The sequence below is a fragment of the Triturus cristatus genome, chromosome 5_2, assembly GCF_964204655.1.
Source record: "Triturus cristatus chromosome 5_2, aTriCri1.1, whole genome shotgun sequence".
Taxonomy (NCBI): domain Eukaryota; kingdom Metazoa; phylum Chordata; class Amphibia; order Caudata; family Salamandridae; genus Triturus; species Triturus cristatus.
In genome coordinates this window covers 219,506,979-219,521,594 of record NC_140588.1, presented here as the reverse complement: position 1 = coordinate 219,521,594, position 14,616 = coordinate 219,506,979, and the positions used below count along the sequence as shown (strand labels likewise).

The 14,616-nt window shown below is 42.1% G+C and overlaps 1 protein-coding gene across 2 annotated transcripts in view; it reads right to left on the bottom strand.

Moving 5' to 3' along the window:
- Positions 1-4,637: 4,637 nt before the first annotated feature.
- The window catches only part of HIVEP1 (HIVEP zinc finger 1), a 506,680-nt gene continuing 496,701 nt past the window's right edge, over positions 4,638-14,616 (bottom strand). For both annotated transcript variants that reach the window (XM_085607000.1, XM_085607001.1), the window contains one exon: positions 4,638-6,466. In XM_085607000.1, coding sequence (XP_085463126.1) covers positions 5,297-6,466 — 1,170 coding nt within the window. In that variant the 3' untranslated portion in view covers positions 4,638-5,296. The remainder of the gene's footprint in view (positions 6,467-14,616) is intronic.

Here is a 14,616-nt window from a genome sequence, read left to right as displayed (position 1 = left end):
CTCTAAGCTATGTATGTTGGATTTTCACAATTGCTTATAAAACACATACATGTCTGCAATAACAGCCAGCCATCACCACCTATGTTGAGATCCTGGCACTGGGTTCCATTGAAATTTAAAATCCTCTCCTTGATACTGTATGGCTCAACTCGATCTGTTCAGTGGAGTTTCATACATTTCAGCATGTACACCTGGATTTGATGACTCTTGGCTGTTGGGGTCCTTTAAAACAGATATGGAAGGTGTGGAGGTAGAGGGTTTCTGGTCCACGCTGTTAGTTTGGGAAACAGCCTGCACCTGGCAGTTCCACCTCTCTATGCCTAAATGAGATGACAAAGGCAGGGGAATGTTACTGTTCAACTAGGTCAGTTTCCCACCAGAATATTGTGGAAAAATGATCTTTGTTACCAAGACGGAATATGCATTGTGAAGCTATGTAGAGGTGGAGTTAGGAATAGGAAGTCCAGTCTTACCTATATGCACTTACTTTCACAATATTTTGGCTCTTGATGTTTAGACCTCGATATTTTGGCTCCACTGTTTTTTTGCCTTGATATTTTGACATACAATCTTTAGATCACTTGGGGCCTTATGTACAAAGCAATTATACAGTTGCAAATAATGCAATTCACTATATTACAAGGTTTATGAGAGCAAAATAGCCATTTGCTATGTACTAAAACAAATTGGGTTTAGAAACGTGTAACAAATCACTATTTCTAGGGAGGTATTTAGGCAGTCCCTGCCAAATAATAGTTTGTTTAAGGGATGTATCAATGTTTTGCACCCGTGATAATATCGCCAAACACTGAAAAGTTACTTACTCCCAATTTGGGGTGATAATACTTTCGCAAAAAGGAAGGGTTACCCAGGACCCCTGTCGCTTTGTGAATGGTAAAAAAAAAAAAAAAAAAAGAAGGTTGTTGGGGAGTAGGTAGTGGTCCACTTCCAACCCTCATAAATCTTTCAAAAAAATAATAAACTTTTCTTTTTCAATCCAGTCCAATCTCCTTTAAGGAAAACGAGCTGCTTTAAAAAAAAAAAAAAGTTTGTTTTACAAAAATGTAATCAAAGGCAGGGCCGGGCTGGCTACCAGGTGATTCGGTGGACAAGCAGTGTGGTAGTTGCCTTCACTGCTGTGGGGGCCGGTTTTGTTGCTAGGGACCTGCCAGTCACATTACCAGTTGCAGTGCTTCTAAATGCACATTGCAATAACAAAATGTTTTAAAGTGTGCTTGAAGCGCGCTTAAAAACATTTGTTTTTGCGTTGTTTATCGGTAAGTGCTGCAAGTAGGAACAAGGCTAGCAGGTCCCCAGCAACAAAACCGCCCCACGCTAGTGCTCCACCTTTTTATCACAAGAGTCACAGGTATTAGGAGAACCATTTGTTGTGTTTTGCTTTCAACTGTTTCAGATTGTTTTTTGGGTAATGGGAGCAAAGTAATCCAGTGTGATAGTGGTTGTTATGGCAGAGGCAATCCAATATGTCGGCGGGTGATGTATGGGAATGCCGCCTTTAACAGCAAGTGCCTGAAAAAGTCCTTGACCGGCTCATAATTTGAGTTTCTTATCCACAATGAAAAAGGGGCGTGGGCTTTCACTACAGTCTTTGGGGAAAATTAAAACATAATGGATTGTGCCAGACCTAGAGGTTGATTAAGAAGGATTTAGATAATGTTTATGAAAGGTGATAAACACCTGCACACAAGGAGCAGCAACTGGTTACACATTTGATAAGTAACTGTATAAAGGACTCTTAGTGCGCTCCTGTCTCTATGTGACTGGAGATGGAGCTACTCATGTGTATGGCCTTTACTGAATCATCCACCAGCCTTCTGCTACATTCCCTTTTTGGGGGACAAAAGGAAAGTTTTCAAATATATCTGAGTCAGTCTCACATCTTCTGGCTGCACATTGTTAAAATATCCTAAGAACTAGCTTGATGGAGTCAGATTTTTACAGAACGAGTCAGATTTCTACAGAACTTCTGTCATATCTGAAATGTTTAGTGAGCCAAGGTGGCAGGTGAGTAGAAAACCTTGGTGAATCAGCTGTAGTGGAAGTGGGTGGAAGTGGTACCTACGCATGCAAGGATCTGAATGCACAAAGCTATGAGTGTCTTACTTCCAAAACTGGATGGCGGAGGGCATATTATCTTTGCTTGCATTAGGCCTGATGACACATTTTCTGCACCATTACATGGTGGAGAGGCTTCTAGCTCACTCTTAAACCTTCCAACACACCAACTCCTTAACCAGACAGAGGAGGATCGGTGCAGAAAGAACATTTCACAGGGATTCTGGTTATATGAAAACAAAGGTACTTATTTTCAGCTTTTTAATGTGGAAATTCTGAAGCACTAAAGACCCCTTCCCACCAATGTACTCAAAGTCCCTTCTTGAAGACGGCTACTAAGATCACAATTATGGATGGGATGGCTAAATCCAAGTACTTCAGTGTGATAACTTTCTGAGATAAGTCACATAAATTCACTGCATTCATTAAATCTGGTCCTTTGAATCACATAAGGATGTTTTGTGATATGCAAGGAAGCCACCAGGTGGCACATAACTTATAAGCTTATAAAGGAGCCACTGTGAAGATGATCCACTTTCCTTGGTGAGGGAAAACAAACAAATAGGGAATGTCAAGTCAACAGAGTAAATTGATCCGGGTTGGCCTGCTTGAAGCTTCCACAAGAGTGCAGGAACAAGGTTGTGGATGTAAAAGTGCATGTGGTTTCTTTTTACCTGTTCTCTTCCTATACATCATTAGTCAGTAGAAACGACTTCGATGCTAGCAAAACATTATGTGCATCACTTTGATATCACGTTAGGGACCAGGCCCTATATATAAAACAGATTATAATAAAGAAGTCTCAAGTCACAAACTGTGAATTAAGTCATATTGCTTTATGCAAATGTCAATTGCATAATGCACTTTTAAGTCGACCCCTGCAGGTGATAATGGGTGCTCACTCATACGGTGTAATAATTAATCATATGGAAGCATTTAAGGTATTCTGCAACTAAGCTAGATAATTCTGTATCCAAACTTGGTGTATTTTGAGTTTTCAACCAATGGAACGTGCTTGTACTAGTGGTAGTAGAGTTATAATATGTAATTAAACAATAATAAAACCTACTATTGCTTATACGTAATTTACTTGAATGTTACTATCCGCCAAGTCAATAATGTAATAAGAACAAACTAAACTAGTGAACACTGGCAATAATCTGTAGAAACCTGAAGCAAATCACCTGTATAGTTGTGAATATTTTTTTGCATCAATGATCCATATTTGATAGACTTTAAATTTGATGCAATCATAGAAATGTGTATTTGTACCTGCAAGTTAGATCCATCATCTACAGTGGTATTTTGGTGGCATGTATCATATTAAAAAATATGTAAGTGTATATATCAAAACACATGCATTGGAGGACGATCCAGATCAATACTCAAAACCGTAGCAATCATTTCATAAAGAGAAGTATTCACATGTTTTGGCTAGTAATGATTATGAACAGAAAATATATAAACACTTTTTGGTGATGGGAAAAAACATACTCCTTCGATCCCCTCAAACATTTCTGTTGAGTCATTGCATGTCACCGTGACTTTACCTTCTTTAGCAATAATACACGTGGCACACTTCATCCATGTAAGGCATATCAACAGGTCTGACATTTCTTAGGAATTATGCGGCTAACAATCTCTTACTAAAATCATGTAATCTGGCATTGTTCGCTAAAGTGACATCACATTCACAAAACATCTCCTCCATTCCTTGTTGAGAGGAAAATATACAATACCGGTGGTTTATCCTCCCGCTCTTAGGTTTGTAGCACAGTTGCTGCTCAGGCCCCATGGTCCTCTGTTAGTGGTGGGTGGAGCATGGAGTGGGAGGAGTATGGAGGTAATGAGCAGTGATCCAACGACGCGGCTTCATTTCCCAGTATGAAAAGATGAGGAGAGTGGACTAGCCTCATTGAGGTACACCTTGCTTAGTACCAGCTGAGGCCCATGACTTCCCCTCAGATTGCATCAGGAGGATGTATAAGCATAGGTCGTTACCCAAGAGACCTAAGGGACAAGTGCCATTTCAGCCGCTTCTCCCAACCTTGAATAGAGAAGTGAAACTATAAGGGGTGATTACAAGCTTCCCTAAATTTCCAAAGGGGCCAGGAACCGAGTTCCTAACTCCATCAGGCACTACAAGTTCCACTGAAAATCCACAGACCACGTGACTTCATCCTGGGACTCCAGTTGCTGAAAGCAGCTGAAATCTCTAGGTGAAGCTATAGGAGGAAATTAGGGATTACTGTGGGGATTAACCGGGCAGTAAAGGGGAGCTTGTAAAGAGATCCCAAAAATGTTCACTGTAAGCATCTTCTTCGGTTTATTAATTGCCGTTACAGGTTTAACAGATAGAAAGAAAGGTGACAAATTAACACAAGTGCGCCTTGTGGTTTGCCAGCTGTGACCAGCCAGTCTCTGGAACCAGCATTACCCTTGAAAACAACCCAGCAATGATGCTCACTCATAGAGGAACCCACAGAAATGAAACGCTGAAAGACCTCGCGCGCGTGGCTCACTAGCTGCATGGCAGCAAGAAGACACACCGCAGCATCAACTAAAGTCAGTAATGAAAACTTTACTGTAACATTTTTCCACACAGACAAGTTCTGTCGTAAAGTGTAAAGCTACTGTCTTGCACACAAAGGACAGCTCCATTTTCAAAAACTCGTATGGATACAATAAATATGGAGTTTTATATACTAATTCTGTACACAAAAACGCTTCCTCACAGCCATAGAAATTTACATTTAACAGTGCAACATGTATAATTTAAATCTCTCGTTTTGTCAGACAGTTTAGGTTTACTTACTAAACACAAGCAACTATTTTGCTTAATTGTACACATTTCATACATGTATACAGGCACACATGTATACATATATATGTATACATATATACAGAGAGGATGAGAAAAAGATTGATCGCTAAAGATAGGGGATAGACAGATAGATAGATAGACAGATAGACATACAGACATATAGATATTAAACAACCTGTACAGTTTTCTACACATAAAACTCCAAAAAGGCACAATTGTCTTTACAACATGTACAAAATGGCTGGAGCTGACAAGAAACTACAAATATTGGTCAAGAGTTCATGATTGCACATGGGTCGGTACAAGTTTCGCTCTGAAAAAAATGTGCTTTAAGGAACAGAAGGCTCTCAAAGAAACCTTCAAGTTAGTTTTACAAAATAAAACTTTAAAAAAGTACTAGGTTGCAATCACAAGCCTGTCCTCGTCGTCGTCACTGCTGGCATCACTGAACTGCACAGTACTTTGCTTGCGGGACAACTCCATCCGCCTGCGTATTTGTCGGTCTGGAGAAGAAGTCTGGTGAGAGGGAGACCTCGATGAAGCTTCAGAATGTACTTTTCGGAAGGGCTCGGTGGCAGAAGCCGTTTTGCCCTTCAAAGAAGTAATGTCATGAGGGAGCTGCGCTTGCCTCACTGGGTCACCTCTATCGGCATGGGTCTTCTCCTGCACATTCGCCTTGTTATGGTCAACCACCTGCTCTAACCCCTTTCTGGCACTGGAGTCTTGGGCTACAGGCAGTGCATGAGGAGAGTCAGCTCTGGTGAACTGGTGAGTGTCTGTGACAGGAAAGTGCGCAGGCCTTTGCTCACGTGGAGTCTCTGAGGGTTTCCCGTTGGAAGTCAGTGAGCCGGCAAGCCCCCGTCCATCTACTGTTACTGGGCTGACAGACGGAATTAAAGTAGGCAGTGCTATGTTCAGTATCTGCAAGCCTGGAATGTGAGTCTGGGGGCCTGGATTGCTCTGTGTTGAGGGACTTGCCGTCAAAACTTGTAGCCCTAAAGCATTGAGGGTAAGACCAGAAGGATGTATCTGTGGGGCTAGGTTTGAATTTGTCAGGCCCAAGATGTTCAGCGTCTCCATGCTTAGCGACGGAAGAGGGGTGGTCAGCTTGGGGAGACCAGGCACATGAACCTGACCAATAGGGATGCACGGCAGGACACTGTTCACTTCAGCAACTCCAAGGGTATTTGTAGGTCCAGATGTCTCAGAAGACTTGTCACCCGGTGTACTTGCGTTTCTATGGAACACACCAACCGCAGGGAACGTGAGCTGCACTTGCCCCGCTTGGAGCGGCAGAAAGGCAGAGTATGCAGCCAGGCCCGCCGGAACCAGCTGGATGCCACCTACTGGTATACTGTAAGGTACTCTAGCTGGGTGCTGCGAATGCAAAGGAAGGTGGCTAAAGAGATGCGCCTCTGTAGATGGAAATTGAGTTGCTTGTTCCTTGGACACCTCTGTTTTTTTCGAATTTAATTCATAATCTGTAAAAGCCATGAAGGGTGCCACCATTGTAGTCTGTGTGCCACGGTCCACAGGTGATGAGGGGAGTTTCACAGATGATGCATCCTGAAAGACAAGATATAACCAATCACAATCTATTTAGAAGTAGATCTGGAGTCTAATAGGGCTCCATTACAATACATTAATGCAGCATATTTTTGCTTAACAAATCCCACTTTGGCTGCCACAGCAATGTGTTTGGTGCTAATAAATGATTATAGTTGAGTTATGACTCACAATGTCTGTTGCCTGAGCCAGCAAACAAGGTAAAAGATGGGTCACAATCATAATTGTAGCTGCAGTTTAAATAAGGCAAATACATTTTTTTCCTAAAACTAAACACTGACCACAAAATATTTATGGCAACATGTTTAGTTTTTGAGCACTAAAGGTCATTACGGGTAAAATAGAAACTTTCTGCCTTTCCTATACTTTGAGTCTTTTTAAATCTGACTTACAATGCACTGATTCTAAATATCTTTTTGCAACAAATTATTAACTTTTTTGTGTATTTACTTTCAAACTAGATTCTGCTTTTAATCTTCATGTTTGCAACTATACCACCTCCTTCATATAAAAGAGCAAGGCTTCTAGGATTTGAGTGGTGTGTGGGATGGATGCTGGTGGGACAATTTAACATAAGGAATAAAATACCCCTTCCATACATTTTAAAGATGTTACAAGTCATCTTGGAGTTTCATGACCTAACGAAGGAACTCTGCCTGCGGCCTTATTCCTCTATATGGTCACAGATCTCCTTGGTGGCTTGTAATATCTTTATAGTGTATGCAGGGGGTACTTTATTCCATATATAAAATACATACACATTTGTAATAACAAAATAAAGTAAAACCAATGTTTACTGTTCTTTGCTGAAGGCAGCATGTTGACGAAAAAATAACAAGCATTTGCAATGCAATAGGTCTCGCAGTCGCGAGAATTTAAGCTATTGACACTGTAAATGACAATGCCTTTTATTTATATGTTTTGATAATTAGCACACAAATAAAAGGCATTGTCATGAAAAAATGCCAATAGCTCAAACGCTTGTAAATGCGAGACCTATTGAAAGAAACGTCCGCCATTGTCCCGGGCTGCTTAGAAACTGAAAGTGTGCATGGCGCGCTGAATGTTGCAGGAAAGCATGTTGTGCCATCAGTAGGAGAAACTATTTAAAGAAAATTGTGCATACAGACTAAAAAGGAATCACAGTATAACAACCGAAGTAAAAGGGTTATGAGGACTTCATGGGAGTTTACAAATGAAGACAAGGCGGTACTAAGGAGGGACTAAAAAGCCAATTAATGAATTAGAAGCCTACATTTACGAAGGACTATGACACAAGCCAGTGACAAATATAGGCAGAGAGTGGGTGGGGCTAGTATTCCATACTCCAATACAGCATGGCTCGCAGAGCAGCGCATGCGCTGCCCAGGCTCAACCTAAAAATATAGTGATTAAAGTAACTGAAAATTGAGAGGTGATGCTCACATCTCCTGAAGAAAATACAAAGATATTCACACAAAAAATCTTCCACTGTTTATTAGATTAAAATGTAGAAACAAATACTGAAAGGACCCAGGAGAATTAGAGGGAAAGGAATGAAGATGAGGGCACACATCTTCTGTGCCTTTCACAATTCTGTTTCCGAGTTTGTACACAACGCGGCTGGCATGTGTGCAGTGGTTCTGTTCTACAATCATTGGATTCAATCGTTAGCGAATGCAGCTTTTCCTAAATTGTAAACTGATTATAATAATTTGCTTTGAATTTAAAGAGCACTTACTGAAGCTGGTCTTCTATGACACACTACAGTAGGTTGGAAGGAAAAGGCAAACACTGTAATGGAGCTTTCACTAGAAGCAAACATTTGGAGGGATTTGCCATTTAAGTTCCACAGAGAAAATTACCATCTCACTTAAGACATACAATGAGCGGCAGTTATAACTCAAAGCAAAGAAATAAGAAGTTACCTACGGAAAGGTCCTTTCATGAATCATAATCACGGAACACAGTGGTTTCCACTTAAAAGAGCAACAATACACCGCCCTCCCAACACAGATCGCACATGCTGGAGCCAGCTACCGTAGCTTTTAAATGCATTTCCTTCCCTGTACACCAACATCTGGTTAGAAAACCTTTCACAGCATTTAGAGTATGTTGTTGTGGGTTCAGCTAAAGGATTATTTTGTGCATCACTTACCACTTATGCCGCATCATAATGCATATGTGAACAGTGGGATTGATACACAAGCAGGCTGCTCAGAAATAAGACCTCAATTTTAGTTTTGATGAGCATATGGCATATCACTGACAAGGAGCCGGGGCCACACCTGTGAGTGCAGACACTTTACATTATGAGTAATGGTCGTAGACTCAGATGGTTCACCAAGGCATTGGTACACACCACTCGGAGCCCCTTACTACCCACCCGCGGGTGCTGGGAAAGAGATATTAGCGGAGACATGGCGCCCAGGGAATGGGACGTGCTCCATTATCCCCAGAAGTTATCACGGAACACTACATTTCAATACATCCAACATAACATTCTTCTTAGGGCTTCCCTCACACTGGCGTGCTTACATAAAAAGTTTGGGTCCGCCACTCTCTGTCCCAGATGCCGTGCACCGAATGCTATCATGGCTCACATGTTTTGGAACTGCCCGCCCACCAGGACCTTATGGAGAGAGCTTACAGAAGCATTGTTGGAGCTGAGAGGTCAGAAAGACCAGCTTACTATGTAGTGGGTGCTTTCAGGCCTATTTAAATAGAATTGCAACACTTAAATGGGGTAAGGCTGAGGCAGTGGCGCTAAGGCAGCAGGAGGTCCGAGGCTTGCGCAGCATTCCCATAGCAGCATCACGGAACGTCCTATTGCAGGACTTGCAAACGTTCCAAAGAATCCCTCACTGTCCAGATTGTGATCCAAACAGAAGTACAGCGGCTTGCCACTGCACTCTGACCAGGCGGCCTACCCCTGTCTTCTGCATATGTACCCCATTTTCATTCCCATTTGGTTAAGCCCCAAGGACACTTGGGAAGCGAAGAGGTGCTGCAAAGAAAATATCTCTGCTGCAGAATATTTAAGTAAGTCGGGAGGACACCATGATAGGGAATGTCATTAATATGGTGACAGGGATCTATTGACCTAGTGTGTGTAACTGTTTATGTATTCATGTTATGAACCAATTACTCCTGGCAAAAGATGAACTCTACCATATCTGTACAGAACCTGCGAGGAGTTCCAAATGTTGAAGTATACTGTGATTTACCGCTATGATGCACATAAATAAAATTGGTTAAAAAATATATAGTTTTGGTGAGTAAGCATATGCATGACTTAATGTTTGGGTCCATCATGTGTTGGCTGATGTCTTACATTTACGTTCCTTTGGAGGTACAGTGTGTCCTATGTTACCTACAAGAGACTTGGTCTACCATGGATATGGCTATAGACGGTTTTACTTCAGTCGCTGCATCGAGGATGGGTAAAACAAAAGGGGACTTTTGACATTGATCTCCAGAACGGCCTCACTCAGAAACGTTAAACATTTTCTAGCCTCTCCACGCTTTTAATTACTCCTGGTAAGCATGGCTGGCATTTTGAATCTTGTTATTATCACATTTTATAATATTATTTTTGACAAACATAGGACCCAAGTTGTAACTGCTCTGGAGAAATTTCTGTTAGATAAGAATAAGGATGTTTTTATCATTTGGGCAGGAAATTTTAACCTGCCTAATTGTTCTATATCCCTTGATAAGGCATATGGGCAAGAGGACATAATTGATAAAGATTTAGACCACTTTAAACATTGTCAATATGGAACGCATCTTAACAGGCTAGTGGCAATACTTTAGATGTATATTATGGCCCCTACTCTTAGGAGAGTCGACAGCCAATAATACACTTCTACCGGTACCAGGGGCCAGAGTAACATAGATCACATACACATTTCTAGAAATAAAGATGCAACATCTCTCCATCTGGTGACAAGTAAAAATTGTGTAAGTGATCACAATCCTCTTAAGTTATCACTTGAGATCCCAATTCAAGCTAAAATTATGATGGAAGCCATTGCACATAATTATTTAGTAAAACAGACATGGATAAGGGTAAAGTGGTTAGGTGTCGACCGAGACCAAGTTATGCGTGACTTACTGAGAGGCAATAAGGATAATTTCGATTTATGTTCTGAGGATCATCCAGAACCCTCAGCAGTCTTTAACTCACATATTGCTATTTCGATCAATCGATTGACCATCCTCTGAGCAAAGTGGTAAGAGCTAACATAAAAAAGAATAATGGGTGGTTTGACAGCCAGTGCAATAAGGCACGCAGGGACTTAATTAAACATCTACATGCATCCCCAAGGGATCGGGATGCCATCATAGAGAGAAGAACAAGATATAAAAAGGCCATAAAACTAAGAATTTACAGGACATAGCTTGGGCAAATCTGACACAGGCGGCCAACACCAGGGATAACAATCAATTTTGGGGAACAGTGAATGCCCCATTCCTCAATGACAAATCTGGCCCGAATTTAGAAAGAACTATAGGGGCAGAAGCATGGGCAGACCACTTCTCCATCATGTTTGTATCTACAATTGATCTTCCAGGAGTAGCTTGTCAATCACCAAACATCAAAGAATTTGACGTTACCTTTAATAAGGAGGAAATTCGGAGAGTGTTAGTTAAATTCGTACAAGGGAAGGCTCCCGGAACCAATGAGGTACCCATGGATGTAAATAAGCAACTCTCTGATCTATGGGTGCCCTGGTTAACACAGGTGTAATGCCACTGGAAAGGGTCATATACCACCCACCTGGCCGGAGTCCATTATCATTCCGATATTAGAAAAATGCTCCAAACAGAACTCCAAATGCTATAGACCAATCTCACTGTTGGACTCCTCAGTAAAATTGCTGTGAAGAGTACTATGAGAGAGATTGGAGGAATGGGCTGGGCCAATGACACACTCTCAAGTGCACAGTATAGCTCCAGGAAACCTGGTACGACTGAACAGTGTCTTAATTTAGATCTTTTAATTGGTAAATATTTTAATGCCAGATCTAGCGATTTGTACATGTGCTTTATGGATTTATGTAGTGCTTTTAATCTGGTGAATCATAGCAAGCTATGGAGAGTAACGTCTGTTTGCGGGGGCGCTAAAGACATCATTGCACTATTTACTCAAATGTATAGTAATATTTCTGCCAAGGTACTATTTGGACCATAGAGGGAATTTACCAATTATATTCACATCCGTAAGGGAGTCAGACAGGGGTGAGTTCTGGCCCCGCTTCTCTTCTCCGTGTATATCACTGGTATTGATAAAACGCCTTCCATCACTTGGTACTGATGCCCCTAAAGCAGGGGCTAGACCGGTACCAATTTTGTGGATTACGCCTTACTCCTAGCTTTAACCCCAGCCTAGCCCAAGCGCTTATTAATTCTTTTAGTGACTTCAAAAACAGGGAGAAAGGATTAGAAGCGCCAAGCACTTTAATTAACTTGGCCTTAGACTCTCAGATAAAGAGGATTGGCAAATGCATAAAAACGTTACTGTCACTAACATAGCCAGGAATAATGAGGCGATCTTTAGATTTGCCACTAAGCTGGGGTGAAGAGAATACCGGACATGATAATGTTATATAATGCAAAGACAATTTCCACTGCCAACTATATGGCAGGAATCCGGGTTTCCGAGGACAACACAGCCTTGCAAATGCAGGAATATACATTTTTACAAAGGTTCTAATCTGTCCCAAAATCAACTTCCAGTATTATCATTCATTTAAAACTTGCCTTACAGTACATAGCTGCGTTACTAGAGGAGAGACAATTGCTGCTCTGGCATTCAGTCTGGACGACAAATTAAGCTATACTGACCTGGGACATTATAAGGGACTGAATGCCGCTACATGATGCGAATTTGTTAACATGGCTGTCTTATATTTAAAAGGCCCTCTACACTTTAGCTGACAATATTACAAACCTGTGGGAACATCCGGGGGACAAGCAACTAGTCAAGGAAAAAATGGGGCATATAACAAGAAGTATGGCAAGTCCCAACCAACAGCTGCAATATATACATCATACTAAACGTCCCATGGACTACAGCAGTACCTGTGAAGGGTTTATAACAACTATCACAGGTTCCTATTGATTAGATTTTGCAAATAAATCTTCCATCATTTGATAGTATTTCCAACAGGCTCTAATTGAGCTCCCAAGGTCTGTAAGTGCTCTTGTGACAATGTAACCCACAATCTACATTGCATGCAGTTATCTTTTGTACATTTTACAGCAAAGGCAGAACAAGCATTGGCATAGCCAATAGGTCTCGCTTTTGGGACCTTATAAGTATTTAGTTATGCAGCACAATATCCTTGGTGCAACAACACCAACTGTTGCATGGCTAAACACTTATAAGGTCCCAAAAGCGAGACCTATTGGCTATGCCAATGCTTGTTTCCTTTTGTTAAAGCATTCTATGATAGTGCATGTGATTTCAGCTCTCCACCTGGTGTGCTTCTCCCACCCGCACTCTGCGTTGATGTCTCCTTTGTGTTGGTAGCTCTCTCGCTCATGTGTGTCCCCTGGCCAAACATCTTGCTTCCCCATGGTCCATGTTGCTTTCTCGCTCATGTGCTTCTCCCTCCACTCACCTGGGTTGCATTTTCCGATGTCTTGATTTTCCTCTTCCTTCACCCACTTCCTGTAGGTTCCCCAACCTATTCCTTCTTCGCTGCCACTTTTTTTCTTTTGAATTTTTTTTATGGAGCAATTTGCTGCCGGCCCCTCTGCCCTAAAATAGCTATGTCATGCTACTGCTTGTTATTTTTTTTAATTTACCATTCTATGTTGGTTTGCTAAATAAAAATGTTGCCTGCGTTATTTTGTAGGCACACAGGCATAATGACGCATGCATACACACACGTCTTCATGCATGTGCATGCCTATAAAATGACGTGGCAGCTGTAGCCCGTTATAGCACCTTTAACATTTTTTTTTCTGTTTTATTTTGCAACTTGCTGAATCTGTACAGCATTGCCAAAGGCATCATCAAAGCCAATAGGATGCAAATGAACATTTCCTATAAAAAGCCTTATAACTTTATACACTTGTGCCCGTTTCTCCTACATCCCTCGACTTCTCTCCAGGCTCCAGCTGAGCCACAAGCTCACTGCAGCATGACTGAGGCCCACCACTGACTCCCCAGCATGACTGAGGCACACTACCGACAACCCCAGCATGACATCAACATTCTACCCAAACATACAGACCACCCCATAAACTCTCACACTCTGCCAGCCATGCACATCACTCAGACTCCACCACCACTAAGTGCTTTGGGGCATGGAAGCGCTATACAAATGTTACAATATGCTAGAATAACTATGGAGACAGGAGCAGTACGGCCCCTGTGGTGATCGCCACGCAGCGCCCCTTTAATGCTAGACCTTCATAAGAGACTAATTAAAGCCGTGGGGGGATATCACTGGCTCGCCCCCTTGAAGCCTGTCATTATTTGTGCCTCTGGGCAGTTGTAGAATGAAATTAATCAAAAGGTATGACATTTGACAGAGTGGTCCATGCATGCTTTTTTACCCATGAAATGATGTGACTCTATAAACTGCAACGCATTTTCAAACCAGCGACTAACTCTATGCCCGCCCTACCAGCCTTTTCAAAGCACCTGCAGCCTGACACATGACTGGCTGCCGAAGTCCTAAGGCCTTTTCAGAAGCAGTGACATCACAGCCTAATCCAGGACTAATTCTTCCCCAGCCCAACCAGCACTTCAGAAGCGCCTGCCCACCTGGAAGTGCAGTGATGTTCCATTGCCTGTCATGAGATTGAGTGCTTGCCAACCCCACTGCCCTGTCAAAAGCTCTTGTCTTGTGTGTCTGATTCCTGCCGAGCTGGCCTTTCAGAAAAGCATGTGTCTCGTACTAAAAAACCAGACTGACCCTACCATAGACCTACAGGCCTCTCAGAGTCACAAGTGTCCCACTCTGTCCATTTCTGAAGAAGTCTGCGGCGCGCGCCGCCCTCTTCTCCGAGACCCATCGTCAGAAGTGTTTGCAACGAGACCTGATATTACAAGCAGACCTTGGTGGCAGGGCAGGCTGGCTCCCATGAGCCTTTTTGGTGGAGACTGGAATATATTGCCCTTTGAAGAAGTAAGGAAATCACACACGGATATG